Source organism: Vombatus ursinus, unplaced genomic scaffold, assembly GCF_900497805.2.
Source record: "Vombatus ursinus unplaced genomic scaffold, bare-nosed wombat genome assembly UNPS02014813.1, whole genome shotgun sequence".
NCBI classification, from domain to species: Eukaryota; Metazoa; Chordata; class Mammalia; order Diprotodontia; family Vombatidae; genus Vombatus; species Vombatus ursinus.
This window is the reverse complement of record NW_020954591.1, coordinates 20,695,690-20,722,872: the sequence shown is the minus strand read 5'-3', so window position 1 is coordinate 20,722,872 and position 27,183 is coordinate 20,695,690. Positions and strand designations below refer to the sequence as shown.

The 27,183-nt window shown below is 38.4% G+C and overlaps 1 protein-coding gene across 1 annotated transcript in view; it reads right to left on the bottom strand.

The window, feature by feature from the left end:
- The window catches only part of CRYL1 (crystallin lambda 1), a 174,470-nt gene extending 147,680 nt beyond the window's left edge, over window positions 1-26,790 (bottom strand). Inside the window, exons 1-2 of the mRNA XM_027877552.1 lie at window positions 26,611-26,790; window positions 13,764-13,871 (exon numbers count right to left, since the gene is read on the bottom strand). Coding sequence (XP_027733353.1) covers window positions 13,764-13,871; window positions 26,611-26,651 — 149 coding nt within the window. The 5' untranslated portion in view covers window positions 26,652-26,790. The remainder of the gene's footprint in view (window positions 1-13,763; window positions 13,872-26,610) is intronic.
- Between the last annotated feature and the right edge of the window lie 393 nt (window positions 26,791-27,183).

Here is a 27,183-nt window from a genome sequence, read left to right as displayed (position 1 = left end):
CGGCTAGTAAGTGTCTGATGCTGAATTTTAACTCAGGTCCTCCTGACTCCAAGCCAGGTGTTCCATCCACTGCATCACTGCCTGGAGTTAGAAGACCTGGATTCAAATCCTAGTTTTACCATTTACTACCTGTGTGACCTTGAGCAGTTCACTTAATATTTTTGGGCCTCAAATTCTTCATTCTTAAAATGAGGCAGTTGGACTTAGGGGACCTTGAAGGTCCCTTCTACCACCTAATTTAGGAGCCTATGAATCAGGTTCATTTCTGATTCCAAGGCTCAGCTTATGCAGTGCTATCTACCTGGAATAACTTTCCCCTGTCTACAAGAATCCCACCCATCCTTCAAAGCCCGGGCCCAATCCAACCTCTCTCTACAAGACTTTGTAGAGACATAGATATAGATATAGATATATTGATATACACACACACAAATATATCTCCCTACTCCATGAATAGTAATAATAATAACAATAATAACAACATGGATATAGCATTTACTGTGTGTCAGGCACTTTGTAAGTGCTTTACAATTATCTCATGTGATCTTCACAATAATCCTGGAAAGTAGGTGCTGTTATTATTCCCATTTTATAGTTGAGAAAACTGAGGCAGGCAGAAGCTAAGTGACTTGCCCAGAATTACACAGTTAGTTAGTGTCTGTGGTCAGATTTTAAGTCAGGTCCTCCTGATTCCAGGCCCAGTAATGTATCCTCACTGTGATAATCACTTAAACATATATCTTACATCATTGTATCATTACCTTTTCACATGTTCCTGTCTCATCTATTCAAAGATCATGAAGAGAAAAGAATGTATCTTGTATTTTTTTTCCTTTTTTATCTCAAGAAAGCTTCTATGGGCGCAACTTGGTGGTGCACTGGATAAAGCACCCGGCCCTGGAGTCAGGAGTTCAGAGGACTGGCACAAAGTTTAAATAAAAAAGGGATTTCCTACCTCTAACAAAGTTCTCCAAATAGATAACAGATAATACACTAATCATTACATGGAGCCCCCAAATACTACCAGGCCTTTTCAGTGAGAGCTATAGTCATTCATGAGATGGGTCTCGCAATCCAGTCAGGAAAAATCAAAAGAATGAAAAATATGTATTGACCAGATTGTGGCATACAGTTCCAAGGGCAGGCCATCAAGTTAGGACATTAGTGTGTCTGTGGGTGCATACACACACAAAGAGATACATATATGTATGTATACACACACATTTTAAATAGGCATCACATATGGACAGTGAGCTGGGCCCAGACTGAATAGAGACAGGGCTGAATCACATCTGAGAAAACTGCAGCATTTTAAATGAAAATGTGAATTGACTGCAATCTATATAAGCACAGGGAGTATTCACCTTCGTAAGATCACATTCTCTGAAGCACTCAAGTAAATTCTTTTTTTCCTTTAGAAGAGATCTCATTTTAGAGATGCAGCATATTTTCCAGGTGGCTTACATTCAGACCAATGAAGTATTTACACCTACCATCTGGCATCATCTTAGGTTCCTCTTCACAATTATTTCAAAGAAGAAGAATTTTATCATCTCAATAATTATTACTAACTTTGGTAATTATTTTGCTAATTGAAATTTTCTCCAGGGTATCAGGATGAATGACATTTGGTCCAGGGCACCGGGAAGGAAGATCCAGAGATTCCTACCTAGTTCAAAAATAAAAGACTCTGAAAAATATGATTCAATTTTTATTCAATTTGTTCATCCTCAAATGAAAACTGAGTGAGCACATGGGTGGGCTGAGGAGTGGATATGAGGGTATGTGAAAAGCAAACACAACAAGCCCTTTTTCCTCTGTAAAAAGAGACTGCTCCACCTCTCAGTGGGTATTCATTTACCTCAGGATTTTTCCTGAACAAGCTGTTCATAACTATTCTCCAGGGAACCATAGCCAAATACCACCAAATGATATTCCAGCTGTTCCTTAACACATCTCTTCTGCCACAGATCCATCCCCCACCCTTATTGTCTAAACATTGACAGGGAACTTAAGAAAAAAATTTTAGTGTCAAAGTCGTGAAGAAAAACATCATCAACTACTTACACAACAATATTGCCCTTTGCCAAGACCATCTAAATGCAAATCTGGATTGGAGGGAGGCTTTTTCTTTTTGGGGGGAAATCTGTCTCTACAACATAAAATAAACACTAGCTAAGTCTTTGCCCAGGCATTCAGCAGTTTCCTGAGATCAAAACATATGACCTGCCCTAAATTAGCATCCTTTCAGAAGAGGGAAGGTTTCCTTGTAGTGGAAAGAGCCCCAGATTTTTGTCTTGAGCTCTTTACCACCAGCTCTGTCCCCTCCATATCAAAATCTTTTAGAAGCCAGGTGCCAAATTGCCAGTAGTAGCTTCTGGCTTTTTCGATGTTGGCTCTTTGAGTGTAGAATCTATCTCCCTTATTCAATCTGAGAACTGGAGATTAGGGAATGGAAGTGGGGATGGGGCAAAGATTCTGGACAGCCAGACAGCAGCAAGAGATTGGAATTCTCTGGTACTGGGGAGAAGAATCGCTAGGAGTTGAACAAAAGTGGAGAGAAAACGCCAAAGACAAAACCTTACTTGCTTCTCAATTTTCCCTAAGGAACTAGAGGCTGACCACCACCGGCCCACGCCCTGCCCCAATATCCCAAACTGTCTCCTGTGACACCTTTTGCACTTATGCTTATTTATATAATTGATCATGTGTAGTAAATCACTGAAATGCAGTTATGAAATTTTCTTTTTCTTTTTTTTTTCCTACAAAGATAACCGTCCCAACCCCAGCCTTCTGGCCCTGCTTCCAGCCTAGCGCCTGCAACCATCTTCCGGGCGGACGTGAGCTAGCCTCTGCTTCCTCAGCAGTCACAGCTCCGGAAGACCCAGAAAAGAAAGATCTTGCCACCAAAGTCTTTGTCTCTGTCTATGTGTCAAGAACACATAGGATTTTATCAGTAGAAATAACAGTAGAGAAGATGCATTACCATCTGCCTTACTGCTGAACCTTAAGGTGAACAGGACCCTTCCATCTGACTTGCAGTTGAAACTTCCTGTGTGTGTTGTCTCCCCATTAGAATGTGAGTTTGCTGCACGGGTAAAATTAGGGATAAGGACGAAACCTGAGGTTTCATTGGTAGAGAGACTTCCCAGGCGAACAAACTTCCTCTAACCAATGCAGGTCAGCACTTTCTCTGCAACTTACAAGCATAGGTTGCTGCCTGGAGCATTGAGAGGTTAAATGACTTGCCCAGAGTCACATAACCAGTTTGTGTAAGAAACAGAACTTGAACCCAGGTCTTCCTGGCTACTATGCCATACTGTACAGGCACCACTGGAAAAATCACTCTTCACCGCTCTCCCCCCGCCACATATTGCAGCAGGCACCCCTTGGAAGGTGGGCTCTGGCTACAAGGAAATGCCTCCCCCTTTTTCATTTTGGGAGGGACAGAGCAAGTCCCACAGAATGAACAAAAACGAAAGAGCTGCAATATGAATTATAGACCTTATTACATTATCTTTCCCTTCCAAAAAACTTCACTTCTTCCAAACTCCTCTATTGCTATCAAGGGCACCCAAATCCTTCTAGTCACCCAGACTCTAACCTCCGTGTAATTTAATCTTCAATATCTAACCAGTTGTCAAATCATTTTTTCTTTCTACCTCCACAAAGTTTCCCTCCCATATGTCTCCTCCTTTCTTTTAACAGTCACCACCCTAATTCAGGACCTGAACTATATGGCAAGAGCCTCTGAGGTGATCTCCCTACCTCCGGTCTCTGCTTTCTCCAATTCATCCTGACCACACCAGCGGCCAAAGTGATTTTTCCTACAGTGTAGGTCTGATCATATCACTCCTCAATTTAATAAACTTCAGCACCTTCCTATAAATCCTCACATCAAATATTTCAACTATTTCACTTTTTAAATTTCTATTTTTGCATAAGTTTTATAATATATAGTCACTAATACAGCAGTGGATGTATATAATTTATATGTAAGTAATATACACATATGGGGAAGATGCCTACCCCATTTTTTTTTACTGACAAGTGTGTGATGAAAAAAGTTGCCACTCCTCTTAACAAGCTGCATATTTCATTATGACTAGATAGAAAAAATGTGAAGGGATAAATGGACAATAAAATCTTCCAGTTATTAAGTAACCGTTACAAGCATTTTATGTATTGAAGTTTCTTTGCTAAATGTAATTAGATGTGAAATAACTTTAAACCTTAACAAAACTTTAAATCAATTAAGTTTAGGTTTATAAAGCTTGATAAATCATTTATTTTAAAAACTCACCATTTTATTCTTTGGACACTACAACAAGACAGTTCCTTTGTATCCTAGAAGAGCAGACACCACCTCCTAGGGAAGGACAGCTGCTAGTCTTTATTTCCGGGGGGAGTGGGGAATCTCAATCTCAGTTGGGGAATCTAAGTTAATAAGATTTTTAAGAGTATGGCTCTTTACTTCTAGGGCTGCATCCCAAAGAGATCATAAAAATGGGAAAAGGATTCACATGTACAAAAATATTTATAGCAGCTCTTTTTGTGGTGGCAAAGAATTGGAAATTGAGAAGATGCCCATCAATTGGGGAATGGCTGAACAAGTTGTGGTATATGAATGTAATGGAATACTATTGTGCTATAAGAAATGATGAGCAGGCAGACTTCAGAAAAACCTGGAAAGACTTGTATGGACTGATGCAGAGTGAAGTGAGCAGAACCAGGAGAACACTGTACACAGTAACAGCCACGTTGTATGATGACTAATGTTGATAGACTTAGCCTTTCTCAGCAATGCAAGGATCTAAGACATCTCCAAAGGTCTCATGATGGAAAATGTTATCTACATCCAAAGAAAGAACTATGGAGTTTGAAAGCAGATTGAAGCATACTATTTGCTCTTTTTTTTTTTCTTCTGTTTTGTTTTGTTTCTTCCTTCTTAAGGTTCCTCCTATTGGTTCTAATTCTTCTTTACAATATGACTAATGTGAAAATATGTTTATTAGGAATGTATATGTAGAGCCTATATCAGATTGCACACCATCTTGGGGAGGGGAGAGAAGAGAAAGGGAGAGAAAATTTAAAATTCAAAAGCTTACAGAAGTGAATGTTGAAAACTAAAAATAAATTAATTAATTAAAAAAATAGATTTCTCTCCAATGTGGAGAGCTAAGGAAGTAAAATACAGCATATATAGTACTGTAACACTTGACTGATAGGCTGGTTAGTTTTGCTAATTTCCTTTTTTCTTCTTTCTTTTTTATTTTCTGTTATAAAAGATAGCTCACCAGGTAGGGAAGGGTGGATAGGTTGAGAAATGAAGGTGATGAAAAATAAAACCTATTAATGAAAAAATTTTAGAGGATTAAAAAATAATTAGCACTCAACCACCACCTACTAGTAATACCCTGTCTCCTCCAGAAACTCACTAGATTTCACTGAGTCACAAGACCTTTACAAAACTGAATCACTTCCTCACAGGGACAGAGCAATGTTTAACTTCATAATATGTTTTATTTTTTGCACAGAATCAACAAAAGCAATAAAATAATACATAACAAAACATCTACTGTGCATCTTCACATCCAAAGCTTCTTTTAGACAATAGGTTCTTAACTTGGTGCCCATAAACTTTTTTTTAATATTTAAATAACTATATTTCAATATATTGGACTTCTTTATAATCCTACCTATTTTATTTTATGTTTTTAAAACATTATTCTAAGAAGGGGTCCATGACACAAAAAAAGGTTAAGAATCTCTGTTTTAGATGCAGGCAACCTATAGACAGTGACATAGGACACTGGAAATAGGAGTTCTAGGAAAAACAATGTTTAGTTTTAGTCCACCAGAGTCACTTGTCCTTTAAGAAGGCAAAGGAGGGTACAAAACATATTTCAGTTATCAAATTAAGTGTAGCTCACATGTCAGGCAGGATCAGGCATTAGATGAAGACTCGGGAACGCCAGACCATGTCTCAGCTCCAATTTGTAGTGTGGGAGATGGATCAGGGAGAAGATAAAACTTCCTATAGTTAAGTGTTTTTCCTTTTCCCCTTCAGGGTACTGTCACTGATGAGAACCTCCAACTGTTTCCCCCTAGCTCACTGGAGCAATGGAAGACAAGCCCTCAGCAAGGAGAATCCTTGCTGCCACCAACCCACCAGACAGCTCTCACTTTCAGCTCTTCAGTTTAAGTTTCAGTTCCAATCCCCTATGTCTCTTCAAGTTTTTCAGTTCTATGTGTGGGGGAGTGATCTAAGACATGAGACATCCATCTAAGACCTGTTACATCCTCCCCCCAGTGAAACATTTGCAGTCCCCTACAATATATGGGATATGGTTGAGTATCTGTGAACACAACATAAGAATCATAATTTAGCATAACACAGTCATAAATAAGAATCTAACGACAAAGTACAACATGGATACAGAAACTAATAAATGGCACGCACTTACGGGTACACGTAGCTAACGACAGTAAATGCAACTAACATGGCACACAGCATCATACAATGTGTAATGTACAGTGAACAAATACATAGCTCTAATGAAGAAACATACAGCAACAGAACAAGTATAACTTGACATAAATACCAAATTGGCACAACAGAACATGCACAACTACTATAAAGAGCAAAAATATATATACATGTAACATAAATAAAAGCAGATAGCATATACAAAATACAACAGCATATGTTGTAGTTACATACAGAGCACCTATAGAGCATACAATGTACCTCATTTGGTTACACAGGATCACAAATTAAGAGCTGGAAAGGATCTGGGGGGTAATTTTACAAATGAGTACACTGGGGCCTATCTAGAAATAAAGACTGAGTGACTTGCCCAGGGCCACACAGTGAACATTTGCATGTGGAATGCTATAATTCAACCAAGGCAAAGTCAAGAGAGATAATCACTACTTTAGCCCAGAATGAGATGACTAAGGGCACAGTAGCTTTCTTGGCTTTCTGACCAGACTGTTGACTCCCATTGAGTTAGGACTCTACTAAAACTCTAAGACCTTTTTCATACAAACTACTGTCTAATCTTATCTCCTCCATCTTATGCTTGTGAAACTGATTTTTTAAACCCAAGACTAAGACTTCATATTCATCTCTATTAAAATTTCACCATATTATATTTAGACCAATGTTCTAGCCTATCAAGATATTTTTGGATCCTGACTATATAATCCAATATTTAGTGACACCTTCCAGCCCGACGTCATCCGAAAATCTGATCGGCATTACGTCCATGCCTTTATCCAAATCATTGATAAAACGTTTACCAGCACAAGAACAAGGACAGCCCCCCGGAACCCTCCACTAGAGACTTCCTTCCAAGGTGACGTTAAACCATTAATTAATTAATGACTTTTCTTTAGATCTAGCTGTTTAACAAGTTCTGAACCCACTTTAACAGGTAAAGTTACCTGTTCCACATCTACTGATCTTGTTCTTCAAGAACAAGCTGTCAATTGCTTTGCTAAAAATCTAGGAAGACAATGACTACAGCATTCCTCTGACCAACTAGTGCAGTAATCTTGTTCAATTAGGTTAGTGTGGCGTAACTTGTTCTTGAAGAAGCTAAAGTTCACTGCTTTCGTCCCCCCCCCCCAAAGTTTCATTAACCATGTCTTTCTTTATACATTCCAAAATTCTGCCAGGAATCAAAGTCAAGCAGACTGGCCTATAAATTCTACACTCCATTCTCTTCCCTTTCTTTTGAAAATCAGGACATTTTGAAAGGAATGAACTCTCCCATAAAACAGAAGCAGATAGCACAGAGCATTAAGAACCATAATCCTAGGGGCAGCTAGATGGCACAGTAGATAGAGCACTGGTCCTGGAGTCAGGAGGACCTGAGTTCAAATACAGCCTCAGACACATAACACTCACTAGCTGTGTGACTCTGGGCAAGTCATTTAACCCCAATCGTCTAAAATTTAAAAAAAAAAAAAAGAAAGAAAGAAAGAAAATGCTATCCACATCCAGAGAAAGAACTCTGGAATCTGAAGGCCGATGGAAGCATACTGTTTGCTCTCCTTTTGTTTTGTTTCTTCTTTCTCATGGTTCCTTCCCATTAGTTCTAATTCTTCTTTATATCACGACTAATGTGAAAATATGTTTAATATGAATGTAAAAGTACAGCCTATATCAGATTGCACACCATCTTGGGGAGGGGGGAGGAGAGAGAAGGGGAGAAAATTAAAAACTCAAAATCTTATGGAAGTAAACGTTGAAAACTAAAATAATTTAAAAGAAAAAGAAAATCAGGATATTTATTCTTCTCCAATCCCATGGTGAGAGGGAGCATATTGTATAGGCCATCTCTGGAGTCAGGAAAATTCAAGTTCAAATCCTTCTTCTGATACATTCAAGTCACTTTAAATTCTCATGAGTCCCAGGCAGTTCTCCAAGACTATTAAGTTACAGACCATTTGCCTGTTTTGGTGGAGGAAGCTCCTCACATCAATAAAATCACAGATCCAGACCCCATGCCACATCTCCCCTTTACTAGATTTTTTCAAGGATCACTGATCCCAAAGAACCTAGCTTCTGGGATAAGAACTCACTATTTAACAAAAATTGCTGGGAAAACTGGAAAAGAGTATGGCAGAAACTAGGCACTGACCAAAATCTTACACTATATACCAAAATAAAGTCAAAATGGGTACACAATTTATATATAAAGACTGATACTATAAATAAACTGGGAGAGCAAGAAATAGTTTACCTGTCAGATTTATGGAGAACAGAAGAATTTATGACCAAACAAGAGATAGAGAACATTATGAAACGCAAAATGGATAATTTTGATTACCTTAAATTGAAAAGTCTTTGCACAAACAAGGTCAGTGCAACCAAGATTAAGAGGAAAGCTGAAAACTGGGAAAGAATGTTTACAACCAGTAACTCTGATGAGGGCCTCATTTCTAAAATATATAGAGAACTATGTCAAATTTATAAGAATACAAGTCATTCCCTAATTTATAAATGGTCAAAGCATATGAACAGGCAGTTTTCAGATGAAGAAATTAAAGCTATCCATAATCATATGAAAAAATGGTCTAAATCACTATTAGAGATTAGAGAAATGCAAATCAAAACAACTCTGAGGTACCACATCATACCTTTCACATTGGCCAACATGACAAAACAGGAAATGTTGGAGAAGATGTGGGAAAATTGTAACATTAATGCATTGTTGGTGGAGTTGTGAACTGATCCAACCATTCTGGAATGCAATTTGGAACTATACCCAAAGTGCTAATAAAAATGTGCATACCCTTTGACCCAGAAATAGCACTGTTAAGGCTGTATCCCAGAGATCATAAAAATGGGAAAAGGACCTACACATACAAAAACATTTATAGCAGCTCCTTCTGTGGTAGCAAAGAATTGGAAATTGAGAGGATGCCCACCAATTGTGAAATGGCTGAACAAGTTGTGGTATATAAATGTAATGGAATACTACCATGCTATAAGAAATGGTGAGCAAGCAGACTTCAGAAAAACCTGGAAAGACTTACATTAACTGATGCTGAGTGAAGTGAGCAGAACCAGGAGAACACTGTACACGGTAACAGCTACATTGTACAATGACTAACTTTGATAGACTTAGCTCTTCTTAGCAATGCAAGGATCTAAGACATCTCCAAAAGTTTCATGATGGAAAATGCTGTCCACACCCAAAGAAAGAACTATGGAGTTTGAATGCAGATCAAAGCATAGTATTTGCTTTTTTTTTTCCTTCTGTTTTGTTTCTTCTTTTTTGTGGTTCCTCCTATTGGTTCCAATTCTTCACAACATGACTAATGTGAAAATATGCTTAATAGGAATGTATATGTAGAGCCTATATCAGATCATACGCTGTCTTGGGGAGAGAAGAGGAGAAAATTTAAAACGCAAAAGCTTATGGAAGTGAATGTTGAAAACTAAAAATAAATTAATTCTAAAAAAAAAAAGGATCACTGACAACAGCTCAGTAATTACATCTGACTGTTCTTTGACTATCTTAAAATGTACTTCATCTGAGTCCACTGGCCTGACTCAAAAGCCATTAAGTGTTATCTCCTTTCTTATCATGTGAATCAACTCCCAATTTGCCATAGTTTTTTTTTTCCCTTTCCTTTACAGCCCAAAGATCGTTTTCCTAGGCAGAGAAAGAAGAAACGCTGAGCAACTCTGTCTTCTGTCAACAGTTATTAACATCTCAAACACCTTAAGCAGTGGTTCTATCCTGCTCTTCTTTTCCATACTCAGTATGGCTTTTTTTTTTTTTTTAATAAAAACTTGCCTGTTCTTAGCTTTTCCTTACCAGTCGCAGCTCATTCTGACCTTTACAAATCCTGGCACTATTTGTATAGGACTGTACTAAGAATATGTATTCATCATCTGTGACCAGTTTGGTCAATTTGGCTAGAATGGAGAATAAGCTGAGTGGAAAGGTGGAAGGAGTAGTCTGTCAAGATACAGAATGAGACACACTTTTAGACACAGTCAATGAGAGAATACTTTTTGCTTCACTATGAATATTTGTTCCAATGGAGGAGGTGGGGCAGAAGGGAGAGGTGAAGGAAAATAAAGGCTTGTTAATTGAAAAAAATTTAATTTAATTTTTAAAAAGAAGAGTTGTCTAGAAAGAAAGGAAAGGGCCAAAATACAAGGGGCTTTAACTATCAGGCTGAGTTTATATTTTATTCAGCAGCTGTATTCATAAGGGCTGCTAGGTGGTGTAGTGGATAGAGTACCAGGCCTGGAGTCAGGAACACCTGAGTTCAAATTCAGCCCCTGACACTTACTGCCTGTGTAACCCTTGACAAGTCTCTTAATCCTATTTGCCTTAGTAAATGGTAAATTGTAAAATGAGATGGAGAAGGAAATAGAAAGCCTCTCAGCATCTTTGCCAAGAAAACCCCAAATGGAGTCAGGAAGAGTTGGACATGACTGGAAAACGACTAAACAACAATTTTATAGAGGCAGCAAGGTGGCCCAGTACTACATCCAGAATTAGAAAGACCCAAATTCAAATTCTGTCTCAAACCCTTACTAACTGTTTGATTCTGGGCATGTTACTTAATCTGTTTGCCACAGTTTCCCCATCTATAAAATGGGCATAGCAATAGCACCTACCTCCCAGGGTTATTGTGAGGATCAAATGAGATATTTGTAAAGTACTTTGCAAATGTTTTACTAAATATTAGCTCTTATTATTCTAAAACCAGAAAGAAGCCACTAAAGATTTTTGAGCAGATGAGTAACATGCTCTGACTTGTGTTTAGAAATAATAATTTGCCCTATCTTAGAAAAAGCAATTTAAAAAGTTATCAATAAATTCCATAAGAAAAAATCCCCTAGACAGTTTCACAAGATGTCTATCAAACATTTAAAAAACAATTAATTCCAATACTATATAAACTATTTGAAAAAATAGGCAAAGAAGGAGTTCTACTAAATTCCTTTTACCTAGTTGGCACAGTGGGTAGAGTACCAGCCCTGGTATCAGGAGGATCTGAGTTCAAATCTGCCTCATTCCCTTGATATTTACTAGTTACGTGACCCTTGGCAAGCCAGTTAACCCGAACTGCCTCACAAAAAAAAAAGGAAGAAAGAAAAAAAGAGAGAGAGAGAGAGAGAAAGAAAGAATGGTAGATAAGTGCAATAGATTAGGTGCACAATACACAGCAGTAAATGACATGGTAAGCTAGAGTTTGATAAACCCAGAGATCCAAACTTCTGGGACAAGAAGTAACCATTTAACAAAAATTGATGGGAAAACCGGAAAGCAATTTGGCAGAAACTAGGTCCAACAGCTCACACTGTATACCAAGATAAGGTCAAAATGATATATGATCTAGACATAAAGGGTGATATGATAAGCAAATTAGGGGAGCATGGAAATTTCTACATGTCAGATTTGTGGATGAGGGAATTGGAAATAGAGAGAATGCCCATCAATTGAGAAACAGCTAAACAAGTTGCAGTATATGACCGTGATAGATTATCATTGTGCTTTTAGAAATGAGAAATAAGATGGTCCTAGGAAGAGTTATATGAACTCATACAAAGTGAAGTGAGCAGAACCAGGAGAACCTTGTACACAGTAATACCAATATTGGATGATGATCAACTGTGAATGACTTAGCTATTTTGATCAACACAATGATCCAAGATAATTCTGAAGAACTTATGATGAAAAATGCTATCCACTTCCAGTGAAAGACCTGATAGAGTCTAAGTATAGAACGAAGCACAATTTTTTCCTTCATTTTTCTTGTTTTATATTGTTCTTGTTGTTCAGTCATATCTGATTCGTCATGACCCCATTTGAGGTATTCTGGGCAAAGATACTGGAGTGGTTTGCCATTTCCTTCTGTAGCTCATTTTACAGATGAGGAAACTGAGGCAAACAAGGTTAAGTCACTTGCCCAGGGTCACACAGATAGTGTCTAAGGCTGGCCCTCTTCAACTGCTACCTAGCTGCAACATTATTGGTCAAGAAACCAGTTTCTGGCATAGGCTATTTGCTTTCTCTGAGGGACTGCAAATATTATGATGTAAACATTAACACCTTATGAATACAATTTAACTTTCTATTTAACTTTATTCAGAACGACTGTACATAAGGACAGCAGCAAACATTGGAGCTTAAGAAAGTTTTTAAAAATAAATACCAAGGCCTCCCCTCTATTTGTGAACTTTGAAACTGTTTTGTTTATTTTCAAAGAATACCATTTAATTTAATTGTATGATTTGTCTGCACTAAGCTTATTTCCGTTTGCAGCCACAGCCCTACATTGTTCTTTGTTATTGTCAGCATAGCTAATGTGGAAATATCTTTTTCATGATTTCACATATATAATTAATATTACATTTCTTGCCTTCTCAATGGGTGGGAAATGGGCTGGCAGGAGGAAGAGAACTCAAAAGAGGGAGAGAATTCAGAACTCAAAAAAAAATTTTAAATGAATGTTAAAAATAAATAACAAAAAAATTGTAAAAGAAAGATTAATTTATGTGGAAGAATATCTGGATTATAGGATTTAGAGCTGAAAAGGACCTCAGATCTCTAGTCCAAATCCAACCTCTAATTTTACAAATGAAGAAATAAAAGGCCCAAAGAGATTAAGAAGCTTGACCAAGGTCACACAGATAATAAATGGCAGAGCTAAGATTTAAACCTACACGTAGGAGAGGAACTGAAGTAGCAGTTTGAGACCACAGTACTCCACTGGCTGGATGAGTAAGGACAGATGTGGAAGCGGGCATTGGCATTAGCTTCCAAGACCAGGGATGCTGAGGGCATAGATAGTATGTATAGGTTTCAGGAAGACAGGCTTCTAGGACAGTAAATAAGTGCTAGTTACGTTCCCCAGGCCCAACTGATCCCATGCTTGGTGCCACCTCCAAAGCCTCAACCCAAGATAATGGGGGGAAGAAGCATACCCAAAGAGATGCCCTGCATGCAGAGCAAACACTCTTGGCACCCTGAGGCTCAGGATAGACAGGTCCCATTAATGCAGTCCAGCACTGTTTCCAATAGTGATGCTGCTTGTAAAAGTAAGCACTCCAAAATTATTTGTTGAATTGAAGGAGTGAGGTCATCCTCCTGTTGGGTAATATTCTCAAGGCTGTACACAGTCAAGACAAACCAGGTTTGTTTATAGTCTTTAATTCTATGTCTCTCTTTAAAAAGAAATAATAGAAACTTCAGTGTCACACTGTAGAGTATAAGCTGGCTTACCTGATGTGTTCCAGTGCTTTGGTGATTTGCTGCTGCTCAATATCATGGAGTTTTACTTTGAAACCTCCACTGGCAAATAACATAGCCCAGCTTCGGCCAATGAGTCCACTAGAGGGAAAGAAAAATCAAGAGGCAACATAAGTCACCCGAATAACTGAAATCCATTTTATGCTAAAAGACAACATTAGAGTAGGAGAATACAGATAGATTTTGTCTTCTCATTTGAAATCTGAAATAAAATTTCTTAATAATTGTCCTTTTTGGAGCAGCTAGGTGGTGCTGTGGATAAAACACTGGCCCTGGAGTCAGGAGGATCTGAGTTCAAATCCAGTCTCAGACACATAATACTTACTAGCTGTGTGACTCTAGGCAAGTCACTTAACCCCAATTGCCTCACTAAAAAAATAAAAATTTAAAAAAATAAAAATAATTGCCCTTTTCTAATAAGTGACTCTCTCTCTCTTTCACACACACATACATACACACACACACACACACACACACACACACACACACACACACTCTGAGCTGTCTTGTAGTAGCAGCCCTTCCAGGACCCAGAATTAGAGTGGTACAGAGCAAAGAAATTTTCTTTCACTTCCAGTCCTGAAATGAACCACAGAAACCTGCATCTGAATAAAAGTTTAGATTATATACCCAGAGTAGACTGGGTATATTCTCGTAACATGAAGAAATTAATCGGTTTTCTTTTTCTGCATGGAAAAGGACAAAAAATATCATTTGAAAATAACATTACTCAGATTTTGAGCTAAAAAAAAAACCTCTTAGCAACAAAGCAACCATTGCCCTCCTACCAATATTTAAATGTTGACCTACTTTTGCCTGTGTTCAACTTTTACTTACATATTAGAATAGAAAAACTTTTCTTGAGAAGGAAAAACCAGTTTAAACTCAAAGTGTGAAGAAAACTGCCAAACAATAAGGCTTAGTAGGTTTCTAATACCTATTTCCATTGTATTTCTCTGTCCACAATGATTTAATATTTGTGACTTCAGCAATCTATGATCTCAATGATATAGGATCTACCCTAACAAAAGGGACTTAAGCTCAAATTCTACCTTCGGCAAAAAGCCTTTCACTTCTGTGAGCTCTTACTTACTCCCTCTGAGATTACCTTCCATTTTCCTTATACATGTCTTATATGTAGAAGGATCTGTGAGATAACAGAGACAAGAATCACAAAGGAGAAGTGAATAACCATTTATTTAAAAATGTGTCAGATACAGGGTTGAGTGCTGGGGATACAAAGAATGACACAAAACAGTCCTTGCCCTCAAGGAGCTCACATTCTAATGAAGGAGACAACATTCAAACAACTAAGTACATACAAGACATATAGAGGGAAAATTGAAGGTAATCTCAGAGAAGACACCCAGCCTACTTTGGGAATACAATCCAAACTTTTATTCAGATTCAGTTTTCCGTGGTTCGTTTCAGTCCCAGAGGTGAAACAAAATTTCTATGTTCTGCACCACTCTAATTCTGGGCCCTGGAAGGACTACCACTAGAGGGCAACTGAGTATTTTCTCTAAAAATCTAGAAAGGAAATAGTAATTTATAGTTTTTTCATTATTTTCCAATAGCACTTTGTCCTCTGTTCCTCACTGCCACCTAAATAATTCTCTCAATCCCATTCCCTCCACTTTTCTCACACTTCCCCAGGCCAGGTCCCACTTCCTTTGTTGTTCTGGGGCTGTGACTAGCTAGGTAAACTTTGCCTCAGCTTTCTGTTTTCACAGGCCACTAAGAAAGGGATTCCCCTACCAACATACTACTCTAGGTGGACTCCATTTACCTGAGGGTTTATTTGCCTTTCTGGAGCTAAGCAGGAAGCACAACTAGAGGATCACTGTAATGGACCCCTTCCCAAATTGTTAAATGAACACTAGTCACAACCACTGGTTAATTACTCTTGAAGGCTCCATTTTCGGAGGGGCTCAGAATGGCCTGTCTTCATTCCCCTCCTGGACCAGTTCCTGACTTTCTAGACTTCAACACCATGCCCTGGCAACCAGGTATCTTCATCTTCTCCTTCCTCACTTTCAGCTCCATGTTGTATGTTATCTTCCCCCACTAGAACATAAGCTCCTTGAGCACAGAGACTGTCTGTTGCAAGTGACTTGTTGCTCTCCTTCTTCACTTATTCATTCAACAGCCATTTATTACCTATTACTATTACCTACTGCAAGCCCAAAAGGGAGCAAGGGGCAGTGGACAGAGAAATGCTCTGATTCCAAGTTCCAAGGCTATTTAACCCAGGACAAATCACTTAACCTCTCTGTGCCCCCACACAATAGACTAGAAGTTGCAAAGCAGATACACAATAGAGAAAGTTCCTTCTATAGAAGAATACAAGTGAAACCACAAATCTGATGTTTTGTTAAATGCCAGGCAACATGCATATTAAAAACTGGAGCCATCTCTCTCTTCAAAGGCTTACCTGAGTTTTTGCTTTGTTCTTTTTTTAATCTTTTTCTTAACATAATATCTATTTATAGCTTCAAAAAAGTTTTCTTCTTTTGGTCCAGACTTTTGATTTCATCACTGTAGGGAACTCCCCAAACCAAAGCATATCAACTATTAATAACTTACACCCTTAGAGTGTTGCCTGGAATACTGAGAGGCAAGTAAGTAATTTGGCCAAGGGCAGAGAACTTGTATGTGCTAGAGGCAGAACTCCAACTCAGGGCTTTCTGACTCTGAAGACACCCTCTTTTCCACCTCTCCAAGCTATCTCTCAAGCTAAATGAGAGGAACACTAATTGTGGAACTCTGACCAATCTGCTTTGAAGAGTCAGCTCCTGGATTCTAATACAATTGTACATAAAGGGGAACGGGACACAAAAAGGGGAAACAAAAGAAAAGTACTTCTCTGTTTGTGCTAGCAAGAGTGCTAGGGTAAAGACCGAAAACTGGGACAGAGCTACATTCTGAAAATTTCTAGTCTTCTTCCCAATTAGTGTGCCAACTCAATGCTTAAAGAGCTCTGTAAACACAGTCAGGGTCACTTTTGAGACAGAGGGTCAAATGGTGCTGTGAAAGGTTGTGTATAAAGTCAAAAGTTGACAGTATACTGACACAATTGGTATAACTCATAATGCAATTGAAGCTTCACGTTTTTAAATGTATATTTAAACATCTAATAGTGCCCTTCACATATGAATAGGATATAACTAAGCGACTGCTAAAAGTACAGAGGTAATAGGGAGTCACTGAGGGTTCATGATCTGGAGATACGGTCAGATTTGTGATACTGTAATAACAACAACAATAATAAGAATAGCAATAATATAACAACTAGCTTTTATATAGTACTTTAAGGTTTGCAAAACACTTTACAAATATTATCTCATTTGATCCTCACAACAATCCCAGGATAGGTGTTTTTATTATACTCATTTCACAGTTCAGGAAACTGAGGCAGACAGGTTAAGAAACTTGCCTAGCATCATACATCTAGTAAGCATCTGAAGTAGAATTTGAATATAGGTCTTCCTGATTCAGGTCCAGCACTCTACCCACTGTACCACTTACCAGCTTTCATTTAGGAATATTAAGTGGGCAGCTGAGAGATAGATTCAAGAGGAAAGAGTCTGGATGCAGGGAGACCAAAGGAGAGAGAAGAGAAGATGGTCAAACAAAGACCCTTATGAACGCTTACCTAAGGGGATTGGGAAGAAGAAAAAGAGCCAAAAAAAGGAGATATAAAAGGAGCTGTCTGGTGAAAGAAAACATGAAAACTAGAAAAATGAGGCATCATTGAAGGCAAAGGAAAAGTAACTAAAAGGAGGTAGTGGTGGTCAAAGCGCCAAATGTTGCTAGAAGTCAAGGATAATGTTGACTAAAAGAAAAGCCAATGGATTTAGCAATCACAAGGTCATTGGTCATCACCTTACAGCCAGTAATTGTGATCAAGTGATGGAGAGAGAAGCCAAATTGCAAAGGGTAGAGGACAGAGTTCGAGGTAATCAAAGGAAGGTAAAAATTTGTCAGTTTATTTTTTTACATTGAAGAGACTTAAATATAACATAGTCACATGCAGATGAGAATGGTCTAAAGGAGGAAATGAAAATACCTGAGAGGGAATGACTGTTGAGACAATGTTCTGGAGGAGTCAAGCTGGGATGGATCAAGGGCTCAGATGAAGAGATGGATAAGCCTTATTGAGAACCATTAGACTGTCAGCTACTTGAGGGCAAGGATGGTTGTTTGTATATCCCACACTTAGCACAGTTCCTGACATACAACAGGTGCTTAATAAATGTTTATTCATTGATTGGAGTATGGAAGAGGGTAGGCATTTCTTTAAAAAAAAAGTATGTAACATCTGCTGTTTATGGTAACTTAGGGATTTCTGGAAGTATTGGTTAAATAATTTGTTGAATTAGCACAGTTTTCAAGTAAGTATGGGACTTTTGGGGTTTGCACTGGTATACCAAGGTTTACAGATACTCCTTGGGTGTTAACTATTCACATGTGTAAAATCTTCTCAACACTTGAAACCAAACTGGATAGGTCAACTGAACAGTATCTTGGAAAAAAAATGAAATGTCAAAAGTGCATTACTTCCCCCAAAAAAGGTACTGAATAGTGAAATGAAATGGGGCAGTTACAAGTAGATTGACTAAAAAAGCTCTAACAACACTGCAGCCTCAGTTTATAGCTGTTGATTGCTAGGGAAAAGAAACAAAATGAAAGAGCAACCAGGATGTTGGGCAGCAATTAGACATGGGACACACTTAGCCAAACAGCCAAAGCTGTTTAGGAGGCAATTGGAAGTGCGGGAGGTTGTCCCAAGTCCAGAGTCTGATCCTCAGGATCAGTAACACAATCTACCCACAACTACGTGATTGGGCTCTGGGAAATTGATTTCATGAGTAACTTCTTAAGAGACTGGTTTATAAACCAGACAACAGCTTACTGATTTACAGCAGGAGATATACTTGGCATGATAACTAATACTGATCATTCGCATGAGGTATATCATTCTTCTGGGCAAGATACTCAGAGACCAAAGTAGAAAACTGAAGAATTTTGGGTAAGCATAAAAATGGAGCTTGGCCCCAGAGGTCAGAATGAGAAACAATCTGTAGAAGTTGAAGAGAGGCAAATTTCAGCTCCATGGAAGGAAAAATTTCCTGTCAATTAGAGTAGTCCGAAAATAGACTAGCTTGCCTCAAAAGGTAGTAGGTTTCTTCACTATTCAATTTTGCAACAAACACTAAACTCCCTACTCTGTGCAAGACATCACATTAGACAAAAATGAAACAGTCTCTTATATTCTATTAGTGAGACACAATGTGTATAAGTAACAGTAAGGACAAAGTTATTTCAGGAAGGGTAGAGTACTAACCAACAACCTAGGTGAGGGGAGAAATGAGGAAAGGTTTTACATGGCAAATGGCACCTATGTTGAACCTTGAATGACATTAGGGATTCTAAGAGGGAGTGCATTCCAGGAATGGAGGCAACAGCCTATGTAAAAGCAGAGACAGGAGACAGAAGGTTGAGTTCAGGAAATAGCCAGTTGGCCAGTTCAGCTGGAAGAAGGAAAGTATAAAAGTGAACCACAGAAATAAGTCTGCAAAGGGAGCTGTAGACCAGGCTGTGTGTGCTGGGAAGTTTGTATAACAGTTTATCCTAGAAATAGAAGGTTGTCACTGCAGATTTTTGAGCACGGTGATGACATAGACCTGCGCTTTAACAATATTAATTTGGCAACTATGTTGAAGATAAATGGAGAGGCTGAAATCAGAGAATAAGAAGCTGTTAGTGATAGTACAGACAGGCCACTTCCATATTAATCTTACTGATCCATTAACCTAGTGGTAGCACTCAACTCAGAAAATCTTTATCTTACCTACCTACTTACCTCTTACCTAACAAGTAACATTAAAACTCTTTTGCCCAGGATTTGAGGCCCTCCACAATCTGGCACTGCCTTTCTAGCCTCGTCTCATACCTGCCATAGTGAAAAATAGTGCTTCCTAGTCCCACAACATGCCCTGAGATTTCTTTTCTCATTTCTCAAGCTATTCCCTATACCTGTAATCTCCACAGCTTTAATAACTTAAAACTACACTAAGACTTCTGGAATACCCCCTGTGTATATGTGCATCCACAAAGGCATCGTGGAATAGGAAGGAAGAATAAAATATTTTTATTATTTAACCATAATTCTATCCCTTGCTATAGGCTTAACTCTACAATCAACTACATTCCTACTGTACGCCTGGCCCTGACCCGAAAAATATTTTTTTTAATTAAAAGTCTGATTCTTCCAATTGATCAATTTTTTACTGATATATCTCTCCAATCCAAATGGGCTACCTGGTCGAGTCCTAAAAGTTAAATTTTTTTTTGAAAAAAAATTTTTATTGGAAGTCTGATTCTTCCAATTGGTCAGTTTATTACTGATACATGTCTCCAATCCAAAGGGGTTATCTAGTCAAGCACTAAAAGTTAAATTAACTGATCTTCATTCCCTCCATGGAAAGAACTCACTTTGCATCTGAAAATGACCTCAACAGAAGAACCGAGTGCATTAGGCTCTACTATCAGTAGACTCATTTTACAGTAAAACTAAGAGGTATTTGAAGCAAAGTAGAAAAAAAAACTAAAAAAGAACTAAAAATGTCAGCAAAAGGTGACAAAATAAGGGAAGAACACAGCTGCAGAAGGTAGCACTGCCTCAAACAGCCTATAAAAAGCAAAAAAAAAAAAAAAGATACTATAGCAACTTCCAGAGGTACTTTTCAAAATAGCTAAAAGATTGGTTGACTGAATATATTGAGGCAACTATACTGTACAGTGGATAGACCACTGGGCCAGGAATCTCAGAACTATCTGAGTGCAGTTCCAGTCTCAGACACTTACTAGCTGTGTGACCCCAGGCAAGTCACTTAAATTTTGTTTGCTTCAGTTTCCACATCTCTAAAATGAAGATCATAACAACACCTACCTCCTGGGGTTGTTGTGAAGATCAAATTAGATAATAACTGTAAATTGTAAAAGTTCTTGGCACAGTTCCTGGCACATTGTAGGCACTCAATAAATGCCTATTTCCTTCCTTATATTTTCTTCTTCACTTATTTTATACTGTATTTGGGTATAAATAACATCCAAGTTAGTCCCAACACTTTAGTATGATCATAAAAAGGCAAGGGGTAGGGAGTAACCCTTTCTGCTGGCGGACTATTTATGTAGCAATTAATAAAAAGTAAATTTCTAAAAAGTAAATTTTAAAAAGTAAATTTTAAAAAATTTTAAATTTTAAATAAAAGTAAATTTTTAAAAAAAAGTAAATTCTAAAATATAAAATTTCAAAAATTTTTTCATTGAGATCCCAAATTGGCCAATGACCACAGTAGGAGAGAGAAGTTTAATACAACATGATTCGTTAGGGGCATAACATTAAACTGGTACTGTTGACAAGATAAGATGTCCTTAGGATAGACACATTGTGAGCAAGGAGACATAATTACACCTTAGCCTTACAAAATTATTAACTTGTTTTTGGTACCAGAATAAGAGATTTTAAATCAAATACCAAATGATGAAGGATGAAGCTGCCCAATGTACCTTCTAAATTAGAAACCATCTAAGCAGAAACGGATGTTCAAGATGATCCTGTCTAAGCTGCTCATTTTACTGATGAGGAATCTGAGGCCCAAGAAGGTAATGACTTGCCCAAGGTCACACAGCTCGTCATTAATGATAATTTTATCATTAGGGAAAGAAGGAGGCCTTGAATTCAGATCTCCTGCCTCCAATCCAGTAGTCTCTCCATAATGCCACGCTGTCTCCTTTATAATTCTTTATGTTGGTTTGCTACAAAGCCAAAACTTTCAAGAGCACAAACATAAGCTATTACTAAAACACTGAATCCAGAGTTTCCATTTTCCAAAATGAAAAGAATGTCTGTTTTATTTTTCCAATTTATTTATCATCAATGCCTCTAAATTCACATAATAATATCTAGTATTTATATAGCATCTACTACGTGCCAGGCACTGTGCTAAGCACTTTACAAATATTATCTCATTTGATCTTCACACAACCATGGGAGGTAGGTGCTATTATTATTTACATTTTGCAGTTAAGGAAACTGAGACAGACAGAGGTTAAGCAATGTGCCCGGGGTCACACAGCTAGTAAGGACATGAGGCTGGATTTAAGTTCAGGTCTTCCTGACTTCAGGCAGAGGTCTCTATCCACTGGGCCACTTAAGACTTGAAACAAAGCCATTCTACATCAAGGAGTATCATTTAACATTTCCTGGTGTCTTATATCTCCTCTTAAAGTTAACTAAAAACAACTTCTAACTCTTGATCTTCATCTGCTAAAAAGATATAAATAATAATAAAGATAACAGTTGGCATTCATATAAGCGCTTTTAGGTTCATAAAGGGCTTTACATATGTTACTCAAGGGATCCTCGAGACAACCCTATGCTATAAGTGCTATTATTATCCCCATTTTACAGTTAGGAAATGGAGTTTGAGAGGGGTTAAATGACTTGCTGAGAGCCACATCGCTTTTAAGTGTCTGAAGCAGGGACTAAAAGCAGGTCTTCCTGACTCCAACTCCAACATTCATTCTATTCTCTGCACCACCTAGATGTTACAAGAATTATTCCTATAACAAAAGAGATTTTAGCACACCAAGTCTTGCAGTGGTTCTCTTTATAAAAATTAATATCTTTTCTTCTTACATCACCTACATTTCCCAATATAATCCCACTCCTCCCTCACCCAGAAAGTCATCCCTTATAACAAATTTTAAAAGGATCAGTAAAATTGATCAACACATCAACCAAGCCTGAAATTTTATGCTGATATTCTTCAGTCAAGTCACCCTCTTTAATTCTAGTTTGTCATTATAATTTCAAAACATTCAGCTTCGATTTGTTATTGTTATAGTCGCTGCATATATTGTTTTGCTGGCTCTGCTTACTTCATTCTGAATTAGTATATGTCTTCCTATGCTTCCCTGAATTCTTCAAATTCCATTACATTCACATACAACTAGTTCACCCATTTTCTAAAGTCAAGGAGACCTAAGTTCAAATCTAGCCTCTGATACTTACTAGCTATGTGATCCTGCATACATTCATATACTAATTTAGCCATTTCCCCCAGCATCTTTGTTGCTAGTTAAAAAGTGGTACAAAAAGATTTTGGTACATATGAGGCCTTTCTTTTTCTTTCATTGGCTTTCTTGGAGTAGATACCTACTCAACAGTGAGATCTCTAAATGAAAGGGCATGGACATTTTAGTCACTTTCCTAGCATAATTTCAAACCGCTTTTCCAACAACAGCTGGATTAGTTCACAGTTCCACCAACATTTTACTAGTGTGCCCGTCTTTCCACAATCCTCCCAACACTGGCTATTCCCATCTTTTTTCATCTTTACCAATTTGCTGGGTATGTAATGATGTTTTAAAAATGATGCTCAGTAAGTGCCTGATTAATGCTTTTAGATTGAATAAAAATAAAAATAAGCACATAAGAAGAAAAATTAATATTACTGAGATTTTTTTGGAAAATGCCAATATTTATTACAAACCCAAAACAGTTACTGTATTTGTTGTTTTTTTTTAAAAGGTAAATACATCAAGCTTTTCTTTCAGAAGGTTACAAATCTAAACAAAAATCTAATCTTAACAACAACCAAAATATACTCATTAAGTCCCTCCCCTATGGATAACAGAACAAGATAGGACTTGGATATTCAATCCAATATACTTCAGTAATCTACAATCTCATCTTGTACGTACTACTCCCATCCACACAGATCATCACTTAGTAGATGACCCCAAGTTGATGTGGCAAAAAAAAAAAAAGTTATCAAACTGTGATCAGCTGGTGTTCTGATCTGTCTCATCTTAGTTAGCTAGGCTACAGCAGAGCTGACACCATGGCCTCTATAGTCAGTCCAACAAGCATTTATTAAGCACTTCATGCCAGACACTCTCTCTGCTAAGGGTTGTGGATACAAAGAAAACAAGGAGGGCGGGAGGAGGGGTGTAAATCACTGGCCCAAGAAGCTTACATTTGAAGGAGACAACATCTAAATAACTAGGTATATACAAATACTGTATGATATATACAAAGGAGATGTGAGGGTAATCTCAGAGACAGGCAAGAGCAGCTAGAGTGGATAGGGATGGGGAGAGGCCACTTCCAAAAGGGGGAATATGAGTTTAGACTTTAAGTCAAGGAAACTAGTGGGTGAAGCCGGTATATAACTTTTAAGAACCCAGGATTATGGCTTTGGTAGAGGTCTTTAGAATAGGGTTCAAAGTGTACACGTAACCAGGAACACATTTACTGTGTCAAATGTAGCTATCCTATAAAATTTCACACACGACTTAAATGACCACTTGCAAACACTATTCATTGTTCTCAACTTTTATAATCATGTTCCTTTGTATAGAGTTGTATACAGCTCTACTTCAATCTTCCTGTGCATTCGCATTTATTAAGTGCTTACTATGTGCCAGGTACTGTTATAAGTGATAGAAATAGCAAGAAAGAAAGAAAAAAAAAACAGTCCTGGCTCTCAAGAAGTTCAATCTATAGGAGTGATTATTCCTTGAAAGTTGTCATTTTTCCCTCTTTAGCTTTTTTTTTCTTTTTTTACTTTTAGGCAACTGGGGTTAAGTGACTTGCCCAGGGTCACACAGCTAGTAAGTGTCAAGTGTTTGGTCTGAGGCCAGATATGAACTCAGGTCCTCCTGACTTCAGGGCCAGTGCTCTATCCACTGGGCTACCTAGCTGCCCCTCATTAGCTTCTTTCTCACTAGTCCTATTCCTACTAGTCCTTTCCCTCTTTTCCAATCCCAGGTACCACCCCCACTGAGGGCATTTCTCTAAAGTCATTGGGCCTAGTGGTATTCACAAAAATAGCTGAGAAATTCTTATGGACAGCATGCTTTAGAAAAAAAGAAAAAGATTTTATATGCAAAGAGAACATTTCTGATAACTGCCTTTCACCAGGAATCTGGTATTTGAGAGAAAATGAGGAAAGCCAACAGTCAAATGTTTTTCTTAAATTAAAATGGGGGGCAGCAGCTATGTGGCACTGTGAATAAAGCAAGTTCAAATCTGGCCTCAGATACTTACCAGCTGTGTGACCCTAGGCAAGTCTGATTGCCTCAAAAAGAAAATTAAAATGGATATTTGGGTGCTCTGAAATCCAAATGTGTGACTTACAGGAATCTCTTAGTAAACTGCCCTAGACCAATCTCCATCTTTTTTCCATTTTTTGCTTGTTTTCATTAGGGAAGAAACTAAAGGAGAGATTTGAAAAGTGGGAAACATGAATTTCAATACATATTATGAAGACAAGGTTATTTTTAATCCTAATTAAGACACATTTATGTTAGGAGCACTTTGGGATTTAAAATTAAATTGCAATTCCATTTTCTATGATATATTAGAAATAAGCTGGGTAAATGTCTTCAGGAAATGTGGTTGCTACACAGCAGACCTCCAAATGTGTCAAAAGGGCACTAAGCATGGGAGTCATCCCCACCAGATAACCATTTCTATCTACAAGGTCACTTTTTACTCCTTCACCACACAACAGGCCAAAGTCATGCACAAACAGGCCAAAGTCATGCACAAACAGGCCAAAGTCATGCACAGACAGGCCAAAGTCAGGTTAATCTTCACCGTTTCCTGGACAGAAAGTCAACAGGAAATTCACCAATTCTATTAGTAATAAATGATAAGAGAAATACATGTAACTGTTTCCTCAACTTGGTTTTTCCAAGGACAAGAAGCCAAACACCTCAATTGGGTGAAGTCAATTGTCCAAATCCATTGCCTAGTTTGAATGTCCTACTACTATGATGGGGGGGGGGGTGGGAAATGTTGTAATGTTTTGTATAAAAACAGGAAAAGTTTATTTTCAGAAATAAATCTATTGTTATAGGCTTAAAATGTATCTCAAATTGGTAAAATGTCATCCAATGGAAAATTGTCATTCTGCCACTCCAAGTCTTGTCATTTAAGGAAGGCTTCCCCATACTGATCCCAAAGTCAAAAGAAGAGTTAAAAGGAATAACTGGGCTGGGAGAGGGTGAGCTTCCTTCTGCAAAAAACTTTTCCCAGTCCTTAATCTTCGTGCCTTCCCTTTGTGTCTATCCCCAGTTAATCCGGCATATATGTTGTTTGTACATAGTGGTTTACATGGTGTGTCCCCTATTAAACCGACACCTCCTTAAAAGCAGGGACTCTCTCTTTGCTTCTCTGAGTATCCAGGTGCCTGACACAGTGGGCGCTTAATAAGTGTTTGTTGACTGACTGCTTCCAGTAGACTGAATTAAATTCACCTAAAGGAGCTGCTCCTGTTTCAAGGCTCCCATCCAGCCTCCCAGAAAGACGACTGAAATGCATCACCGACCTTTAAGAAAACATAAGAAACTGAACACCACCACATTCCCCCCCTCCTCCCCCAGGGAGGCCACGGGCTTTGAGTAAGTGAGTAATTTAATTACAAAGCAGGAACAAGCACAGGGCTGTGCGCTTTCTTCCAAAGAAACAGCTGGATATCGGGTTGCATTTTGAATAAGGAGGGCTTTTTAAAAAATAAAATAAAAGTAATTTGAAAACAGGAAAATCGGCCGAAGCTGCCAGAAACGCCACGTCGCAGGGGTCGAGGGAGGAAATGAAGAGAGGGATGGATGGAGGGGGCGGCTCCACACTCAGGTACAAACTACTACAACCTCCAACTTCTCTTCTCCTCCCTAAGGTCGCAAATGGCAGCTAACCGGGCTCCTGTGGCCAAACCCCAGCTGGGCACGCCTAAAGGTTTACCTGCCAAAAATCACAACACTGCCATCCTGAGTGGAAGTCATCTCCTACGCTGGAGGGGGTCACAGCGGGGAGCCCGATGCCTGAGGAGACGCTGCTGCGGGAGCAGGAGGAGGAGGTGGTGCAGACCTGCCTGCCGGGTTCTGCGACAGGGGCTCTTAAAGGGCTCCGAGAGCAATGTAACTCACACGCTCATTGGCTCCTTCCTTCTCTTCTCCGGGTAGTGAGGACTACCCTGAAGCGAGGTGAAAGGAGTCCTCCGATAGGCTGAGGGAAGTGAGCGCTTGGGGAAACGTGACTACAGTTGGGGAGACCTTCGCCAGAAAGCTTGCGGGCGGGCACGCTAATCAGCACAACTATATTACTTAACCCCATGGTGAAGGAAGGGCTGAATTGCTGGGTGGGGCTGGTGAAGTTCATAAATCCATTGGATGAAGTAACGTCTAAAAAACTGTATGAGGACGGAAAGTAACAGGATCAGTCAATTGTTTGGGCAATTTCTTCTTTCCTCCTTTAAAAAAAAACTCTTATTTTCCAACCTTAGAATTTAAAACCAAGTTGTTTTAGTTTGCCAGG